Here is a 17163-nt window from a genome sequence, read left to right as displayed (position 1 = left end):
TTTTGACAATATTTATTCTTCCAATCCATGAGCAGGGAATGTCTTTCCATTTCTTTATATCTTCTTCAACTACCTTCATAAGCTTTCTATAGTTTTCAGCATACAGATCTTTTACATCTTTGGTTAGATTTATTCCTAGGTATTTTATGCTTCTTGGTGCAATTGTGAATGGGATCAGTTTCTTTATTTGTCTTTCTGTTGCTTCATTGTTAGTGTATAAGAATGCAACTGATTTCTGTACTTTGATTTTGTATCCTGCAACTTTGCTGAATTCATGTATCAGTTCTAGCAGACTTTTGGTGGAGTCTATCGGATTTTCCATGTATAATATCATGTCATCTGCAAACAAATGTATTTATTCTTTAGTTTTTTCTCCCAAGGTCTTCAAAGTCCATGAACAGTTATTAATATATATTTATGCATATATGTATATAGAAGCATATGCACATACTAAATATACTGCTAAAGGAAAAAAAAAGCCATAAATATAAAGAAATTGAACTGTCTGCTTATGTTTTTTGATATTTAACTAGTTTTATTTTTGGGGTTTTTTAAAAAAAATTATATATTGTTTAATTTACATCCAAGTTAGTTAGCATATAGTGTAACAATGATTTCAGGAGTAGATTCCTTAATGTCCTTTACCCATTTAAAATCCCCCCAACCCCTCCGGCAACCTTCTGTTTGTTCTCTATATTTAAGAGTCTTTTATGTTTTGTCTCCTTCCCTGTTTTTATATTCTTTTTGCTTCCTTTCCCTTATGGTCATCTGTTTAGTATCTTAAATTCCTCATATGAGTAAAGTCATATGATATTTGTCTTTCTCTGGCTGACTAATTTCACTTAGCAGAATACCCTCTAGTTCCATTCATGTAGTTGCAAATGGCAAGATTTCATTCTTTTTTACTGACAAGTAATATTACATTGTATATATATACCACATCTTATTTATCCATTCATCCATTGATGGACATTTTTGGTTATTTTTAACTCGACAATTCAAACTGTGTGTTCCTATATCATACACATAGATCATAGATTTGTAGTAATTTATAGGTTATATATTTGTGCAATATTTGTAAAAAAAAAAGGAAGAAAAAGAAAGAAAACAAAAAAAGACCATAGCCTGGACAAAAATCTTGTTTTTATATGAACATGTTTTATATGAATCATGTGAATGCGATCATGATCCTTCATATGATTACTTCTCACCAATCCAAAATTTGAAAAAAGTGAGGAACGATGAGAAGAAAGCTTTAACCTTAGATATGTTAAGAAAACCCTTCTTAGATTTCAGTTCTTAACTTTAGAGTAGACCCTTTCATTTGCTGCTCATAATGTATATCGAATTTCTCATTCAGTGCTACTGTAAAGTGATTCTTCCAGTCTCCTGCAATCCCTGCAACAAAAGAGAAAACATAGTAAATATGTTGTCCAGCCAGAATCATGACATTCTCTAACATTTATTATATTCATTAACACCTAATCAAATTTTATTCTTATACTCTTCAATTATAAAAGTAACATATATACCATAAATAGTATACACACACACACACATTTGAGCAAAGAAATATTTGTCCTGATTATTAAAAAACAAACAAAACCCAGCAAATTTCTTTCTCTGACTCTTCTCTCTTGTGCTACTTAATTTTTCTTCTACAGTTTCCTCTGAAATGTCAGTACTTCTAAGACGAGATCCATGTTTTACCCACTCCCAAGATATGAAATATCATCTTCAAACTAAAACTCAAATCCAGGCTTATGTCTCCATATCCAATTGCCTATCTGATATTGCTACTTGGATTCCATGTAAGTGTCTCAAATTCAACTAGTTCAAAATTCAATGCATTTTCTCCCCACAAAACTATGTTTTCTTTGTGTAATTTTCCATAAATTGGTTAATGACAACACTAGATATCCAAGGCATAAATTCATAAGTTGTCCCTCAACTAATTCTAATTCTATATTCATATTCATAATTTTTTCATATCCTTTGCTTCCTCTCAATTTTTGCTTCTGCTGATAGTTAAGCTTCTCAACATTTCCCAGCCTTGTGTTATTGCAAGTCTAGCAGGCTCTTTTGTTTTCCATTACACCCAACCCTCCCCTGGGAGAAGGAGTATCTTAAATTAGTAGCTCCCTTGTCCCCTTAACTCAAGGAGGTCTAAAATTGCATAATTAAATAACCCAAAAATATAGAAAATATGTGTCCTGAGAATTGAGTAGGGTCTGAGGTTATAGCAGTATGCAGCCCTCTACAAGCATGACTACTATTTTAAGTCCATCATTTTATCATAAAAATACACATGGACACTATGAAAAAGAAGACTGAGATTATTTGAGAAGTAAACAATGAAAATATAATCCGTTTGTTAACTCTCTTTTCAGGGGCTCTCTACTGGTGCCAGTGGCGGGTTTGCTATTCCTATTATTTTAAAAATTCCTGACCCTCTCACTGAAAGTTTCCTTCAAAGAGCAAGATTTTCTCTATTCTGTTCTGCTTCACATATCAGCAAGACCTATGTCCCAATACTCTGCATATTCTATATGCCTTTGGATTTATAGACTGACCATATCTCATCAGATAATTCCTCCTCTCAATAGAATGTCACCTCACTGTATTTTGATATTTTTGGTTGCCACAAGTGGTGCCACAAGTGTTTTGAAGCTTAATCTTTTTAAAACAACTTTAATGAGGTGAACTGATATACAAAGAACTATACATATTTATTGTGTACAATTTGATGAGTTTGTATATTTGCCACTTGGTCTTGAAAAATGTTTACCACTTCGTGAAGGTAAAGCTCATTGTTCCAGGCTTGTTTCCTCATCTCAAAGTGAGGTAACAAAGAAGTTTTCTTTTGAGTGTCTAGTTTGAATTTAAAGAGAATTAGAATTTTAAAATCATATACATTTATATAATGTATAAATTTATGTATATATATATATTTATATATGTATATACATATATTTATATATGTATATTTATGTATATATATTTATGTATATATATTATGTATATAATGTATAAATTTATGTCATATATATAATATAATTTATATAATGTACATGGCGCAGCACCAAGGCCCACAGCCTTTATAAATGATTGCTAGTAGGGTCTGGTATTAATGCTGGTACTAAGGCTGGGGTGGCTGCTAGCCTTTCTTAATATGCTGCAGATACTAAGTAATCAGTAAGTAGTAGCAATTTAGTAGTAGCAGTAGTAGCAGCAGCAGAAATACTAATGTTTTAATGCCTCTGTAGAACTGGTAACTCAATACAAAAATCACTCAAATGTAAAACAGCTCTGAAGAAAACAAGCTGGGTCCACAGGCTAGAATAACTTCAACAGGTGTTTGCCAGTAACTATTTCAACTTGTGACTTCCTATAGCAATCAGGGCAAATTGCAGGACGAGCTCACCCTTTCTCATGAAGGGAGAAACTTTTTGGTTCATGATTTCTTCTGGTAGTGTTGTATAATTGGTAGATGGGTTGTTCTTCATCTCCTGGAATGAAGTATGTTGTATAATCTTGTCCACAAGCTCTTCTGATGGCTTCCTTCCCAGAAATTGTATCACTTTTATCACCTCTTTTCTGATATCCTAGAGAAAAAAATTATTTTGAAACTTTAATTACTAAAGTTAAATATATTGCTATTTGGATTGAGAGAGAGAGAGAGAGAGAGAGAGAGAGAGAGAGAAACTCTTTTTCCCCACTGACATTGGCTTCAAATTAGGTTTCAAGTGAAAATAAAAACAAAACACTTCTTGGAGAAGTGGAATTTTTTTTAACTTCTCTAGGCATTATTATTTTATCCATAATGTAGATATAAAAGATGCTTCAAAGATTGTTAGAATCAACTAAATTAGCTCATGTTTATAAAATATTTTTTATAGTTCTTGATGTTTATTTAGTACATGCTCAATAACTATTATCTAATAGTATGAATATACACTCTCAAAGACTATAGTCTCACCTATAACAGATTAAGTTTTGGGCTAAAAATATGTACACAGTTTTCATTTTTCTCTAATTTATTGATGTACATACTGAGAAGCAAAGTAACCAAAAAGATTAAGAAAAATTATAAAAACTCAAATAGTCAACATGGAACATCAGATGTATATGAACGAACCATAGCTATAAACATCCCCATTCCTATGTCACTCTTATAGTGTGCCCTACCATCCAGGAAAATCATCCAGTGCAACTATTCGCAATACCATCTATAACGCTTATCTCTGGTGTATAGTTCCCTTTACAAAGAATGCAATTTTCAAATTCTCTGTTCTAAAAATTACAGCTTGCCTGTCAAGCTTCAGCTCAAGTATCACCTTCTTTGGGATAATTTCTTTGAACTAATCCAGTTTGAGTGAGATAACCCTATTTTTGCTCCTATAAATTCCCATATAAGTCTTTATTCTCATAATTTTATTTACTTGTCTATCTTCTACCAAAAAGTTTGTATATCTATATATAATATTAATATATCTTATTCTCTTTCTACTTGATACATTGTAGAAACAAAGGAAAACTAACTTATTCATTCTTAGGCACCTTACTGATTCAAATTTGGAGGAGACTTCAACATGGTCATTATCAACCAAAATAGGGAATAAGTGAACATAGACCCTGCGGTGGGAAGGTTGAAATGGTTAGATTAGTTAATAAATTTTTTGTGTGTGAGTTTTAAATTTAGTCTTTTCAATATTCTAGTTATAGAGCATAATATTAGGCAATATAATAAACTACATATCATGGTTGTTTCTCTTTTTCAAATTTGTTATACTGTTAAACTCTATAAAGAAATAACACTTCAGTTTCTAAAATATTATGTATGATTTTATTTTAAATTTGTTCTGATCAAAACAACTCTAGAATTTTTGCAACATGGATTTTAATAACTGTACAAAGATGTGAGCAAGAAACAATTATTGATTGCTTTCTTGGTGCTAATAAAGAATGAGAGAAGAAAAGACATTTCTCTTAATAAAGAAACCTGGGATTTGTCTATTTTTGCAAAAATTATTTGTGTACATTTGTGCTTCAACCTACTACTCAATTTATGGAATAGAATACTCAAAATTTCTAGAGTTCTTCCATTTGCAAGTTTTGAACTTCATTCATTCCACTTTCCATTCCCATAAACAACAAAAAACATCAACATAAAACCTGCCGTTCTAAAACTGATCTAATCAACCCTGTGCCTTACTTAATAGTTTTCAAACATACACATATTATCCACAGACAATATATGATTTGCTTTTGCCCAATTGATGTGCATATTTGACGTTTACTCTTTTTCATTCCGATATCATACTTAATTGTAGGACAAGAGCATATATCATGATTCTTGAGCCTATGTATATTTGGGTTGTTTCCAATTTTTATAGTTATGGAGAATGCTGCTTTGAAGATTATTGTACATATAACCTAATGTACACAAACCAGAGTTTCTCAAGAGTATATACGTAGGCATTTGGGAGTGTTAAATCCTGTTTGGTTGCCCTTCTTAGATAATGACAAATTGTTTCCATAGTGTTTCTTATCTTCTGTATCTTCTTATACTTCTATCAGTAATATGGTACTTCTCAATGGTCCACATTAACTGACTTGTTAATTGTCAGTTTGGTGCGTGAAATGCCATCTCATAGTGACTTTTATTTTGTGTTATCCTGATTACTAATGAAGTTGAGAAAAATACACTATGAGGAAATTTGAGATCATCATACTTTTGCCTATTGCTGCTCTGACATTCTGTTTATTCTCTTCTTCTGGAAGTTTGAGTTGATAGATGTGGGATCGTATCACTATCCCACATATCTATCACTCTATTTTTAAAGTATTCTACTCATCTCATTGTAGTACATTCTATGTAATTTCCTCGGCTCCATTTCCACTTCACTAACTTACTATTTAGCCATGTTCTGTCTGTTATATGAGCCATCTCTTAATTTTTTAATTTTTAAAAATTATTTTAGAAATTCCATTTTGCTATTTTTTTTCAAATCTGCTGAGTCAATTTTAGTAACCTCTTCTTTCTTTGTAAAATATTTTTCTTCTTTTATTTCTTTAAACATATTAAGAATAATTATTTTATAGGGTTTACCTGATAAGTCCAACACCTATAGATTTGGAGGCAGTTGACACTTCTTGTCCATCGTGATTCCTTATGTGTTCATATCTGTGTGTGTGTGTGTGTGTGTGTGTGTGTGTGTGTGTGTGTCTGTGTCTGTGTCTGTGTTTGCTGTTGTTTTGTGAACTCAAGTTCTTTCAAATTTTATCTTTGTTAATTTTTTGAGACTCGGTTTAAATATATTTATTCATGGAAGAGTTCTATTTAATAGCTTCAAATCTGTGTTAATGTATCTGAATTATTATAACTTTTGGAGATGCCTGAATCATCTATTTAAAGACATATTTTTGTATCTAGAGTCTTGTCAAGTGTTAATATTTTAGAAACTATTAAGTTGCCCATATGTTTTCTTTTTTAAAAGTGTTTAATTCCAGTTAGCTAACATACAGTGTTATATTAGTCTTAGGTGTACAATAGTCCATAGGTTTTCAATTTCTCACCTCCTTCATGTCTTCATAGAAGAGAAAAAGCACATGTGGATTCTTCCTCTTTTCCCACCAAGATTTTGCATGTTTATACCAGGAACCATAAGGCACTAAAGTTAGACATAAAAGCAATGTAAGGGCATGGTATCATCTCTATAAAGCTTGAAAATGAGTATGTAAACAATAGTAACCACAAATAAATATAAATAAATGATCATGGAATGAAAAATAGAGGTCAGTCACAGATCTTAAGCAAATTTCTCTGCAGCAAGAAAGGCAAAGTATGTTGAATAATCCATGTACAGAAATACATTCTAGACTTTCAACATTATGACATGGTTTATGACATGGTTTATGGTTAATTATCTGATTAACTTGATTCACAGGTTATAAGAGCAGTTTTGAAATGTGTGCGTGTGTGCGTGCGTGTGTATTTGTGTGTGTGTGTGTGTGTGAAATCAAGTTGTCAGTGAAGGGAGTTGAGTTAATGAAACTATTAATGATCTTATAATGAGAATTCAGTCTAGGTTGAAATTTACTATTCATAAAACTAGCTTTTACAATTAAAGCTGGTAACTATATAACTTTTTATTATATTACTAGCAGTTTATATGGTAGGGATGTTTTCTTAGGGACTCTTAGTGTTATTCTCATTTTTAAAAAGTTAGAAGACTTTTTTTATTTATTCTTGAGAGAGACAGAGAGACAGAGAGACAGAGCACGAGCAAGGGGAGGGGCAGAGAGAGAGAGGGAGACACAGAATCTGAAGCAGGCTCCAGGCTCCTAGCCTAAAGTGGAGCTCCAACCCATGAACCGTGAGATCGTGACCTAAGCCAAAGTCGGATGTCCAACCAACTGAGCCACCCAGGCACCCCCAAAAAGTTAGAACATTTTGAAGATGATGTGATTTGCTCAAAAGTGGTCTCTCTTCCCTTTTCTTTTCTCATGCATATCCCAGTGTTTCACCCAATAAAAAGCTGACCAAATAATATAATGCTGTGTGAGTCAATGCTGTGTGAGACAAGACACTGCTTTGCATTGTCATTGTCCACCACTTCTGTCCTTTGACTCTACTGACAATTGTTTTTAACATAAAATATTGTATATATGTATGTATATGTATATGTATATGTATATGTATATGTATATAATTGGATAATTGGATGATCTTTTCATCCAATTTGCAGAGGTACAACATTATCTTTCTCTGACTTACAATATGGGTTTTGACCATCTTTAGACATATGTTTAATTTGTGATGGTTTAGCATAAATTTTTCCAAATTACAGCAACAAACATAAAGTCCATATATTCCACTTTTATTGAGTCAATATTACCTTCTATGGATATAAAGACATTATTACCATTTTTTTTTGCAATTATTACGACAGGATCAGAATGGTCTTCTTTAGAAAATACTAGATTCTCTTGAATCCTTTCTTCCTCAACTTTAAATAGTTGCTATAGTCTGGAGTTAATTAAAAGGTAAAATTTCCCATAATTTCTGCTCTAATAACTCTTGTATGGTTCTGTGAAATGTAGTTAAAACACTCAGACTGTATCCTGGATGAAAAGAAAAAGAACTTTGTAGATACTCAGATTTCTTCGTGAATGCTCATCCAACAAAGCACTTGAAATTTTCCTTGGAAACAAATGGGCACTCTCCCTTTTCTATTTCCTTGCCCCCCTTATTCAATAGAGTTGTAATGCTATGAGATACTTTTTCTAATAAAAAGAAATGATACAGAGTTGGACACTGAATATCAGTCTTAGGAAAATGGCTACCTCCAACCTCCAAACACGCTTTTATATATTTATTTTTAGGCACTGAACTGGAGTGTCCAGATTCTGCATTTTCCATCCACATCTGGAAACACTGTGCTTGCTCTAAAGTTCAAAGTCTTCTAGAATTTCTGTTTTAATTAAGGATCAGAGAAGATAGCAGACCACAACAGACAACAAAAATATTTGCTCAGAGACGTCATTTGTCTTGTATCATTTACCTTGAAAGAATTCCAAGTAAAGAATGTGTCCTACCTTGTCCATCCATGAATCTCTCCACAAACTCTTCAAAAGATCCAGGATCTGGATGGGCATTTACCATTAGAAAGAAATAATAAAAGGAAACAGCGACATCTTTGGCGTTCCGGCAAAGATAGATCATCTAAAAGGATGGCATTATATATTACGTCACTTGATTTTTTTCAAACATAGTCTCATCAAGAAACATTTATCTTTCCAACTACAAACATAATACATATTCATTGTAAAAAGTATATAAAATATATAAAATTATAAAGAAGAAAAATTCAATAACCTGAAGTGAAAGTATCTTTTTATTCAGTGCCTGTTCTCACTTTTCATTTTGTATGCCATTTTCACGTATAATAACTCATTTTAATGTCACAAATGCAGTCTTTCATGCAGTCTTGGAGGGAACAAACGTATTTAATGGGGGTCTATTTAAATGCACATTGATCACAGTGAAAATGTAATCTTTACTAACATCGTGTTGAGTTTCTGTACTACATGCAGAAGAAACACCAATCGGAAAGAGCAGTCAGGAAGCCTTGGTTAATTGCCAGTCTGGCACTAAAAAATTCTATCATCTTGTGCGAAGCACCAGTTTTGTATATAAATTTTCTATCCAGTAAGCAAGTGAGTTGCGTCTGATCTTTACGGTCTTTTCTAGGTCCAGTACACAGTGCTGCAGGAAAAGATCTGCAAAAGGAAACTTCAGCATTCCTGTGGTCTCCACTTCTGCCCTCAGGAACCTGAGCCTTGCCATCAGGGAAGGCTGTTCATGACTCTCCACTGTTTACTGGATTTGATTGGGCTCACTAACTTTTCTTAACTCTTCAAGTTTCTACATTTGCAAACAATTTTAAAGATTTCTTGTAGTATATTCTAAGAAATATGGCTCTCATTTTTAAAGTCCTGCTATAAAAACCTCCAATTACTGCAGAAAAAAGGTGAATTTTCTTTTCTTATGAAAGCTATCAATCAATAGCCATATTGAACTTTTCCAATGTAATGTAACACTCTCCTTCTCGCGTTTTGCCTACTAGCTGAATAGAACTCATTGCCACTGCATGCATGAATTTACTTCAGATCTTTACCCCTTGCATTTCTTCATGCTGTTCCCTCTGTCTTGAATATTCTCTACATCTCAAAATACTATCCATATTTTAAAGCTTGGTTGCAGGTCTTCATGAGGCTTTTTATTTTCTCAGATAGGGGGTGGGGATAACAAAAGCAATCCCTCTTCCCCCTAAACTCCCATTTAGTTTATCTTATCTTCATTTTGACAGATATTATTCTATACCCCAAAGTTTTTGCCATGCATGCTATTCCTGTCTTGGAGGGAAATCTAGATCTTTCTAAAAGATAGGGCTTTGCCTGTATTGCTCTCCAGACAAAGTTGCTAGTTTACCCACAATTCTCTTGGGATCATAATCCACTTTAAAATGCTATACTTGAAACACCCCTGTTCCTGTGATACTTCATACCTCTCACAACTAAAGCTTGTGGTGATTCCCTTGCTTTAATTGAAAATATGAACATCTGCCTCATTGTATTACTCTCCATTCCCAATCTTGTCATCATCCAGTGTAACTTTAGTATCTGTATGCATGAACCATCTAATTCACTAAGTTCTTGTATTCATTGATCATTTCCTTTAGTTTACCACAGCTAACCACTTTTATGACCAAATCACAAATAATGTCAGCACCCTAAAGGTTTCACTTCTGAAGACCTATGCTGGAACATCATATTTTCTTCCAAGAAATTCCTACTCCTTCTTTCTTCCTTATCAGTTTTTCCCAATATATCTGTCCTGAAACAATTCCAAGGTCTGAAATTTATTGTCCTCAATGTTTCTTTTATGTGTTAGTTTGACCCCCTTTCCCCTCACTTTTTAAAATTCTCTTTTAGCTTCTGGTTCATCATTGTAAATACACTTTTATTAATAGTCCCAATCCATCTATCTTCTTGTCCCCCAGTGAATTACCTCAGAAATGCTCAGGACATGATTCTATCTAACTGTTTGATTGATGTCTGAGATGATAGCCAGTTTTGTGAATGCTAAATAGTTTTGTGAAGACTAAGACTATTGTAAATGGATTGTATCTATTTTCATTTGAGACCTGAAGGGGCCACAACCCATTCTCCAAAAGAAAAAGAGGTAACTTGGTCAAATCTCTTGAAAAAATGGTGATTGCACATCTCCCGAAAAATATATAAATGGTCTAATGAGAGAAACTTTATGTAATGAATGATGTCAGCAGGATGTACATGTTCCATCTAGGATTGTTTTGATGAAAGTTAAACAACAAACAAGAAACTAGAACCTTCAGAATTTTGGACCATCGATCTCCATAAAAATGTCAAACACACCAGTTATCATTAGAGTACAAAATAGAAATGTTTCCTGACTGTGATAAACCCCCAATTTTGTTATTACAACTGCGTATAGTACTTTGATATCTCATACTTGTAGCATATAGGGTTGTGGTATATCCTAAAGAAAGCTAGAAAGGTGTTGAGAAACAGCATCAATATAATCCAAGACGTAATGTTTTAGGGTTATATATCATTCTCTGTAAAAACCAAAACTGATCACGTCAATCGTCAACTCAAAATGTCTGTAACTCCTCATTACCACCAAATAGAGTCCAAACTTCCTAACTTAACTTCAGTGTCTGTTGTGATCAAGCCCTAGCTTATCTCCCTTCATTTATCCAGCCAATGTGTATAGTCAACCTAGCAACTGAAATGAACTTGTTTCAGATCATCATTAGGGTTGCCTCTGGGATTGTATAGACTAACTCCAATACATCTTTTAAATATCAGCTGAGATGTTACTTGTTCTTGAATACCTGCCTTACTGTAATATCTGGGCCAGAATTCTCTTACTTGACCTGTGACACCTACTGCATCGTCTGCTTATTTGTCCCTTTCTCCCAATGGACCATGTGATCATGAAGACAAGGCTTGCACATGTATTATTAATCCTTACATTGCTGGCACACAATAGATACTCAGTAAATAATTATTATATAATACTTGTCTGGTTTATCTTTTTCTAGTTTGCTTGAATGGCTCAACATGCCAAGTACAATAGTTTGCAAAAAGGAATACATTCAATACAATCATTAGTAACAAATACAAAAGTAGCTACCATTTACCAAATGTTTATAATATACTAGATACCATGTTAAGCACTTAACAAGCATTATTTCACTTAATTCCTATAACAGCTCCACCAGGAAGATGCTATTATTATCCCCTTGCAGATGAATACCTTGGAGTGGCTTAGAGTTTACCTGCTTTTTTTCCAAATAACCTCTAGAGTTGGAGTTGAAATATAGACTCTAACTACACTGACCTTAATCCATATTTATTAAATATCTGTAGGTTCCATGAAAGAACAAATAAGTGTGTATAAGACTGACTTGATCATTGCAAAATTATTTTGAGTTGGATGACTTTTTTTAATGCTTATTTATTTTTGAGAGAGAGAGCTTGTGCAAGGCGGAGGAGGGACAGAGAGAGAGGGAGACAGAGGATCTGAAGCAGGCTCTGCACTGACAGCAGAAAGCCTGATGCGGGGCTCAAACTCATGAACTGTGAGATCATGATCTGAGCCAAAGTCAGATGCTTAACCGACTACAGCCACCCAGGTGCCCCGACTTGGATGAAGTTTTAAGAATACTAGACTCTGGTTACCTTACAGTTATTTTCCCAAAATGAGGCTGGAAGAATGTCAGCTGGCAGATGAGTCTTCACTATTCTAGGAGATGCCATCTGTTTTAATTGTTTTACTCCTGATTTTTAAAAAGTTAAAGGTTATATACAACTTCCAAAATTATAAATATTTATGTGGATTTTATAGATATTTTTAAAATAGAAGTAACTTTAAGATTCTATATTGTATTCATAGTAATAATACATACTCACTATGATAGAAGTTTACATAGAGGAAATTATAGAGAAAACAACAAGATAAGATACAATATTTTCCAATATTTTTCCATATTGGAAAAAATAAGTATTAATATTTTGGTGAGCAGCCTTCCATATAAATGCAGTTGACCTTTGAACAACATGTGTTTGAACTTCCCAGGTCCACTTATATATGAATTCTTTTACAGTACAATACTATAAACATAGTTTCTCTTACTTATGCTTTTGTTAGTAACATTTGCTTTTCTCTAGCTTACTTTATTGTAAAAATACAATATATTAATACATGTATAACATACAAAATATGTGGTAATCGACTGTTTACATTATTGGCAAGGTTTCTGATCCAATAGTGGCCATTAGTAGTTAAATCTGGGGGGAGTCAAAAGTTATATGCAGATTTTTTTATTGTGTGAGGGGTGATCATCCCTAACCTCAGCATTGTACAAGGGTCAACTGTATATCTCTATGCCCAGTCTCAGAGCCATCTAAATACCACACATGCAGACAGAATTTTTAGTATCTTCTAACTGATTTTTCTTTAACATAGTATTCGAAACTACAAGGAACATAGGCCAACCTAATTTTTTTAATGATTTCATAGTGTTATTGTATCACATTAAGCTATTCCTTTTTTTGATTAACGCTTAAGTTGTTTCTAATTTTTCACAATATTTAAAGAACCTCTGATGAATATCATTTTGGATATATCCTTGAAAATTTACATATATTTTTCTAATGTTTAAAGTATTATCACATTCAGCCATATAGGGATAAATGCTTACATATTACTAGACTCTACTGAAGGCATATAAAAGCTATTCTTATTCACTCTATATCAGACAAATGCTATACCATAAACTCTGTCAAGATTTAAATTTAAACTTATGTACTCTCCATGTAGAGGACATCATACTAATTGTCACTCTTGCTTCCTCTCTCTTTTCTTGCACCTGTTATAGCCACACTTTAAAATATATGTAAACAGCTTTAAACATCTACTTAAATATTACCATTCATCAGCTCTTCTCTTCTGCACTCCAAGAAAGGTATTCGATTAAAAATGACATCTTCTTTGCATTTTTCCACATCACCCTCTTTGCAGATCATGTATACAATTTCACTAACCCAGGTTGTACCTGTAAAAATTAGACAAACCTTAGTGTCTCACTGACAATGCAGGACTGATGATGCAGGTAGTGGATTTATAGCTGGATAAAGTAGGAAGGTACCAGTGCAATATTATTTGAAAGATAGAACAGCCACAGAACTTGGGGCATCTGGGTGGCTCCATCTGTAAGCATCTGACTCTTGATTTCAGCTCAGATCATGATCTCACGGTTTGTGAGATTGAGGCCCATGTCTGGCCCTGTGCTTGGGATTCTCTCTCTTCCTCTCTCTGCCCACCCTGCTTGTACTCTCTCTCTCAAAATAAATAAACTTAAAAAAAAAGAATCGCCACAGAATTCAAGAAATATTTCTTCTAATACTTACTCTTGTAAGACCCAAAAATAGTCTCAAGAAATAAGGATGAATATTGTAGTAAGACACGCCTATGGTAGGAGTCCAAATTTGTCCATGATTAATTGGGACATTATGCAAGCTGATAACAATTTGGGATTTAAATTTTTACATCTAAAAAGTAGGGAGGCTTGATTTATCAAAATATTCCTGCAAGGAAAGCATTGTATTTAAACATTATCAGGAAAAACAAAGAAGAATAAGACATAGTTCCTCACCTCTAAGACAAGTTAACAATAAATACGCTTAAGGCAAATAAAGTCATACAAGGGAAAATAATACACAACTGAATGCTGAGCTTAATTCAAAGAAATAAAAGATGACTATTGGAGTATGGAGAAAGAAAGCTTTCAGGTAAGTCTTGAAGAATGGACTAAATGCAGGTGGGCTAGAAGGAAGAACTGAAAGAATTGAAGAAGCCAGAGAGCATACTCTCAGAGTCTCCCACATCCACATATGTGCTATTCCTTCAGCCTGGAACCCTCTTCTATGAGCTAAACTTCTCATGTCTTTGCTTTGCTCATTCTAAGAAGCCTCTGAAAGGCTCCAAGTGAGGTGCTCCTTCTATATGTTGTCGCAATACCCTACTGGACTTCCTTCACCCAAAGCGGTTTCATACTGTATTGTATCTGCCACTTTATTTATATTTACCATCGGATTATAAACACTGAGAGGGTAGAGATTAGGTGTGTTTTGTTCACCATTATATCTCCAGTGGCTAATATTACACTTGTCACATAGCAGGAACTCAATAAATATTTGCTAAATGAATAAATGAGAAAACAGAAAAGGAAAGCTCATGCAAAGAAATAGTGAAGAGGCAGGCCAGTGAGAATAATCAGTCCCTACATTTTTTGGAATAATGTGAGTAAGGAGGTGTCATTCATTCATTCATTCATTCATTGTTTTCAACATATATATTGAGTACAAGGTTGTCACTATGCTAAATGCCAAGAATACACAATTAAATAAGATATGGTCACTATGCTGATGTTACAGGAGGATTTAGACTACCTTTCTGTCTAATAGATATCTGTAAATACTGTGCCAAAATACAAAATGTTAATTTTGAAAAAAGAAAAAAAAAGTAAAGAGACTTGAATAACAGAAGATACACTGAAGCACGCTTTAGCCAGAAACTTTACTGATAGCTTCTTATGCCTCAACTTGAATCCCCGTTCAGAGGATACAGAAAAGAATAGATCGAATCCTTGCCTTCTAGTGCTCAGATGTGCTTGGAGAGTTGCAAACAATGCTTGATAATTACAACACTTCTTTTTTCTTAAGATGCTGTAATACAGGTGGGTACAGGAATTCAAAGGACTGCAAAGGAGGAACATTTAACTCAGTGTGCTGCTGCTGCTGCTGTGATGTTTCAACAAGAAATGCCTTCAGGACAACATGAGAATTGAACTTAGCTTTAACACATTATTGGCATTAGTTCACTGGTTTTGTGAGTCAGAGACTGGTTCTACCAAGCAGAACTGTCTTTTTTTTTTCAATCAAAGGTCACATACTTAAGAATAATATAGTGGTGAAGAAAAGAATTGGAAATAGATTATAAAGCCTAAATTGAAGAAGAGATAGGTGGGGAAGATGCTGCCAAGGCAAGCAGACAGCAAGCATAAAATTCCTTGTAGTTCATACTAAAGAGTTTGAGCTTTTGATAACTTTTAGAATGGCAATGTTGTACACTGAGCAAGAGAGTAAGATTATCAGGATTGTGTTTTGGAAGAATTCCTCTGGTGGAAGGGTAAAATAACAATGGAGTGAGAGATATTTAGTGCTTAACATATGTAAATGTTTAAATGTAGCAACCAGAGAAGTCTGGATCAGATCTTCCTAATTTCTCAAGATCTATGGCTGTAAAACTTCAGAACTACGAGCTAATTTCAGGAAAAAAAAAAGATGTTGCTTAAAAAAGGAGTTTGGGGCATAGCCTTAAAGAAAAAGAGCTTTAGCTGAAAAAGAATTTTTTAAAAGTTTGCAAAAATTGCTTATACTTTGTTTATGTGATGACGATAATGACATTAGATAAACACAGTTGGTAGTTTAAATTTTCAGTTATGGAGACGAGGAGGGAAGATGGCGGCGTAGGAGGACGCTGGGCTCACCGCGCTTCCTGCTGATCACTTAGATTCCACCTACACCTGCCTAAATAACCCAGAAAACCACCAGAGGATTAGCAGAACGGAGTCGCCGGAGCCAAGCACAGACGAGAGGCCCACGGAAGAGGGTAGGAAGGGCGGCGAGGCGGTGCGCGCTCCACGGACTGGCGGGAGGGAGCCGGGGCAGAGGGGCGGCTCGACGGCCAAGCAGAGCCCCCGAGTCTGGCTTGCAAAAAGCGGAGGGGCCTGACGGACTGTGTTCCGACAGCAAGCGCGACTTAGCGTCTGGGAGGTCATAAGTTAACAGCTCTGCTCAGAAAGCGGGAAGGCTGGAGGACAAAGGGAAGGAGAGCTGCTGAGCCCCCGGACAACAGAGCTCAGTTTGGTGGGGAACAAAGGCGCTTGCCAGCGCCATCTCCCCCACCCATCCCCCAGCCAAAATCCCAAAGACAACCAGTTCCTGCCAGGGAACTTGCTCGCTCCGCGCAAACACCCAACTCTGCGCTTCTGCGGAGACAAACCTCCGGCAGCGGATCTGACTCCCTCCTGCTGCCACAGGGCCCCTCCTGAAGTGGATCACCTAAGGAGAAGCAAGCTAAGCCTGCCCCTCCTGCCCCCGTGCACCTTGCCTACCCACCCCAGCTAAGACGCCAGATCCCCAGCATCACAAGCCTGGCAGTGTGCAAGTAGCCCAGACAGGCCACCCCACCACACAGTGAATCCCGCCCCTAGGAGAGGGGAAGAGAAGGCACACACCAGTCTGACTGTGGCCCCAGCGGTGGGCTGGGGGCAGACATCAGGTCTGACTGCGGCTCCACCCACCAACTCCAGTTATACACCACAGCACAGCACAGGGGAAGTGCCCTGCAGGTCCTCACCACGCCAGGGACTATCCAAAATGACCAAGCAGAAGAATTCCCCTCAGAAGAATCTCCAGGAAATAACAACAGCTAATGAGCTGATCAAAAAGGATTTAAATAATATAACAGAAAGTGAATTTAGA

The 17163-nt window shown here is 35.1% G+C and overlaps 1 protein-coding gene across 2 annotated transcripts in view; it reads right to left on the bottom strand.

Moving 5' to 3' along the window:
* Window positions 1-987: 987 nt before the first annotated feature.
* SULT1E1 (sulfotransferase family 1E member 1) overlaps window positions 988-17163 on the bottom strand; it is a 29357-nt gene continuing 13181 nt past the window's right edge. For both annotated transcript variants that reach the window (XM_040481846.1, XM_040481853.1), the window contains 6 exons: window positions 13545-13670; window positions 12295-12392; window positions 8602-8728; window positions 6580-6674; window positions 3425-3605; window positions 988-1398 (listed from right to left, as the gene is read on the bottom strand). In XM_040481846.1, the coding sequence (XP_040337780.1) occupies window positions 1286-1398; window positions 3425-3605; window positions 6580-6674; window positions 8602-8728; window positions 12295-12392; window positions 13545-13670 (740 nt within the window). In that variant the 3' untranslated portion in view covers window positions 988-1285. The remainder of the gene's footprint in view (window positions 1399-3424; window positions 3606-6579; window positions 6675-8601; window positions 8729-12294; window positions 12393-13544; window positions 13671-17163) is intronic.

Source organism: Herpailurus yagouaroundi, unplaced genomic scaffold (genome assembly GCF_014898765.1).
Source record: "Herpailurus yagouaroundi ecotype Mexico unplaced genomic scaffold, PumYag 28, whole genome shotgun sequence".
Classification (NCBI taxonomy): Eukaryota; Metazoa; Chordata; class Mammalia; order Carnivora; family Felidae; genus Herpailurus; species Herpailurus yagouaroundi.
Note: the sequence above shows the minus strand (reverse complement) of the source record. Positions and strands in the feature narration are given on the sequence as shown.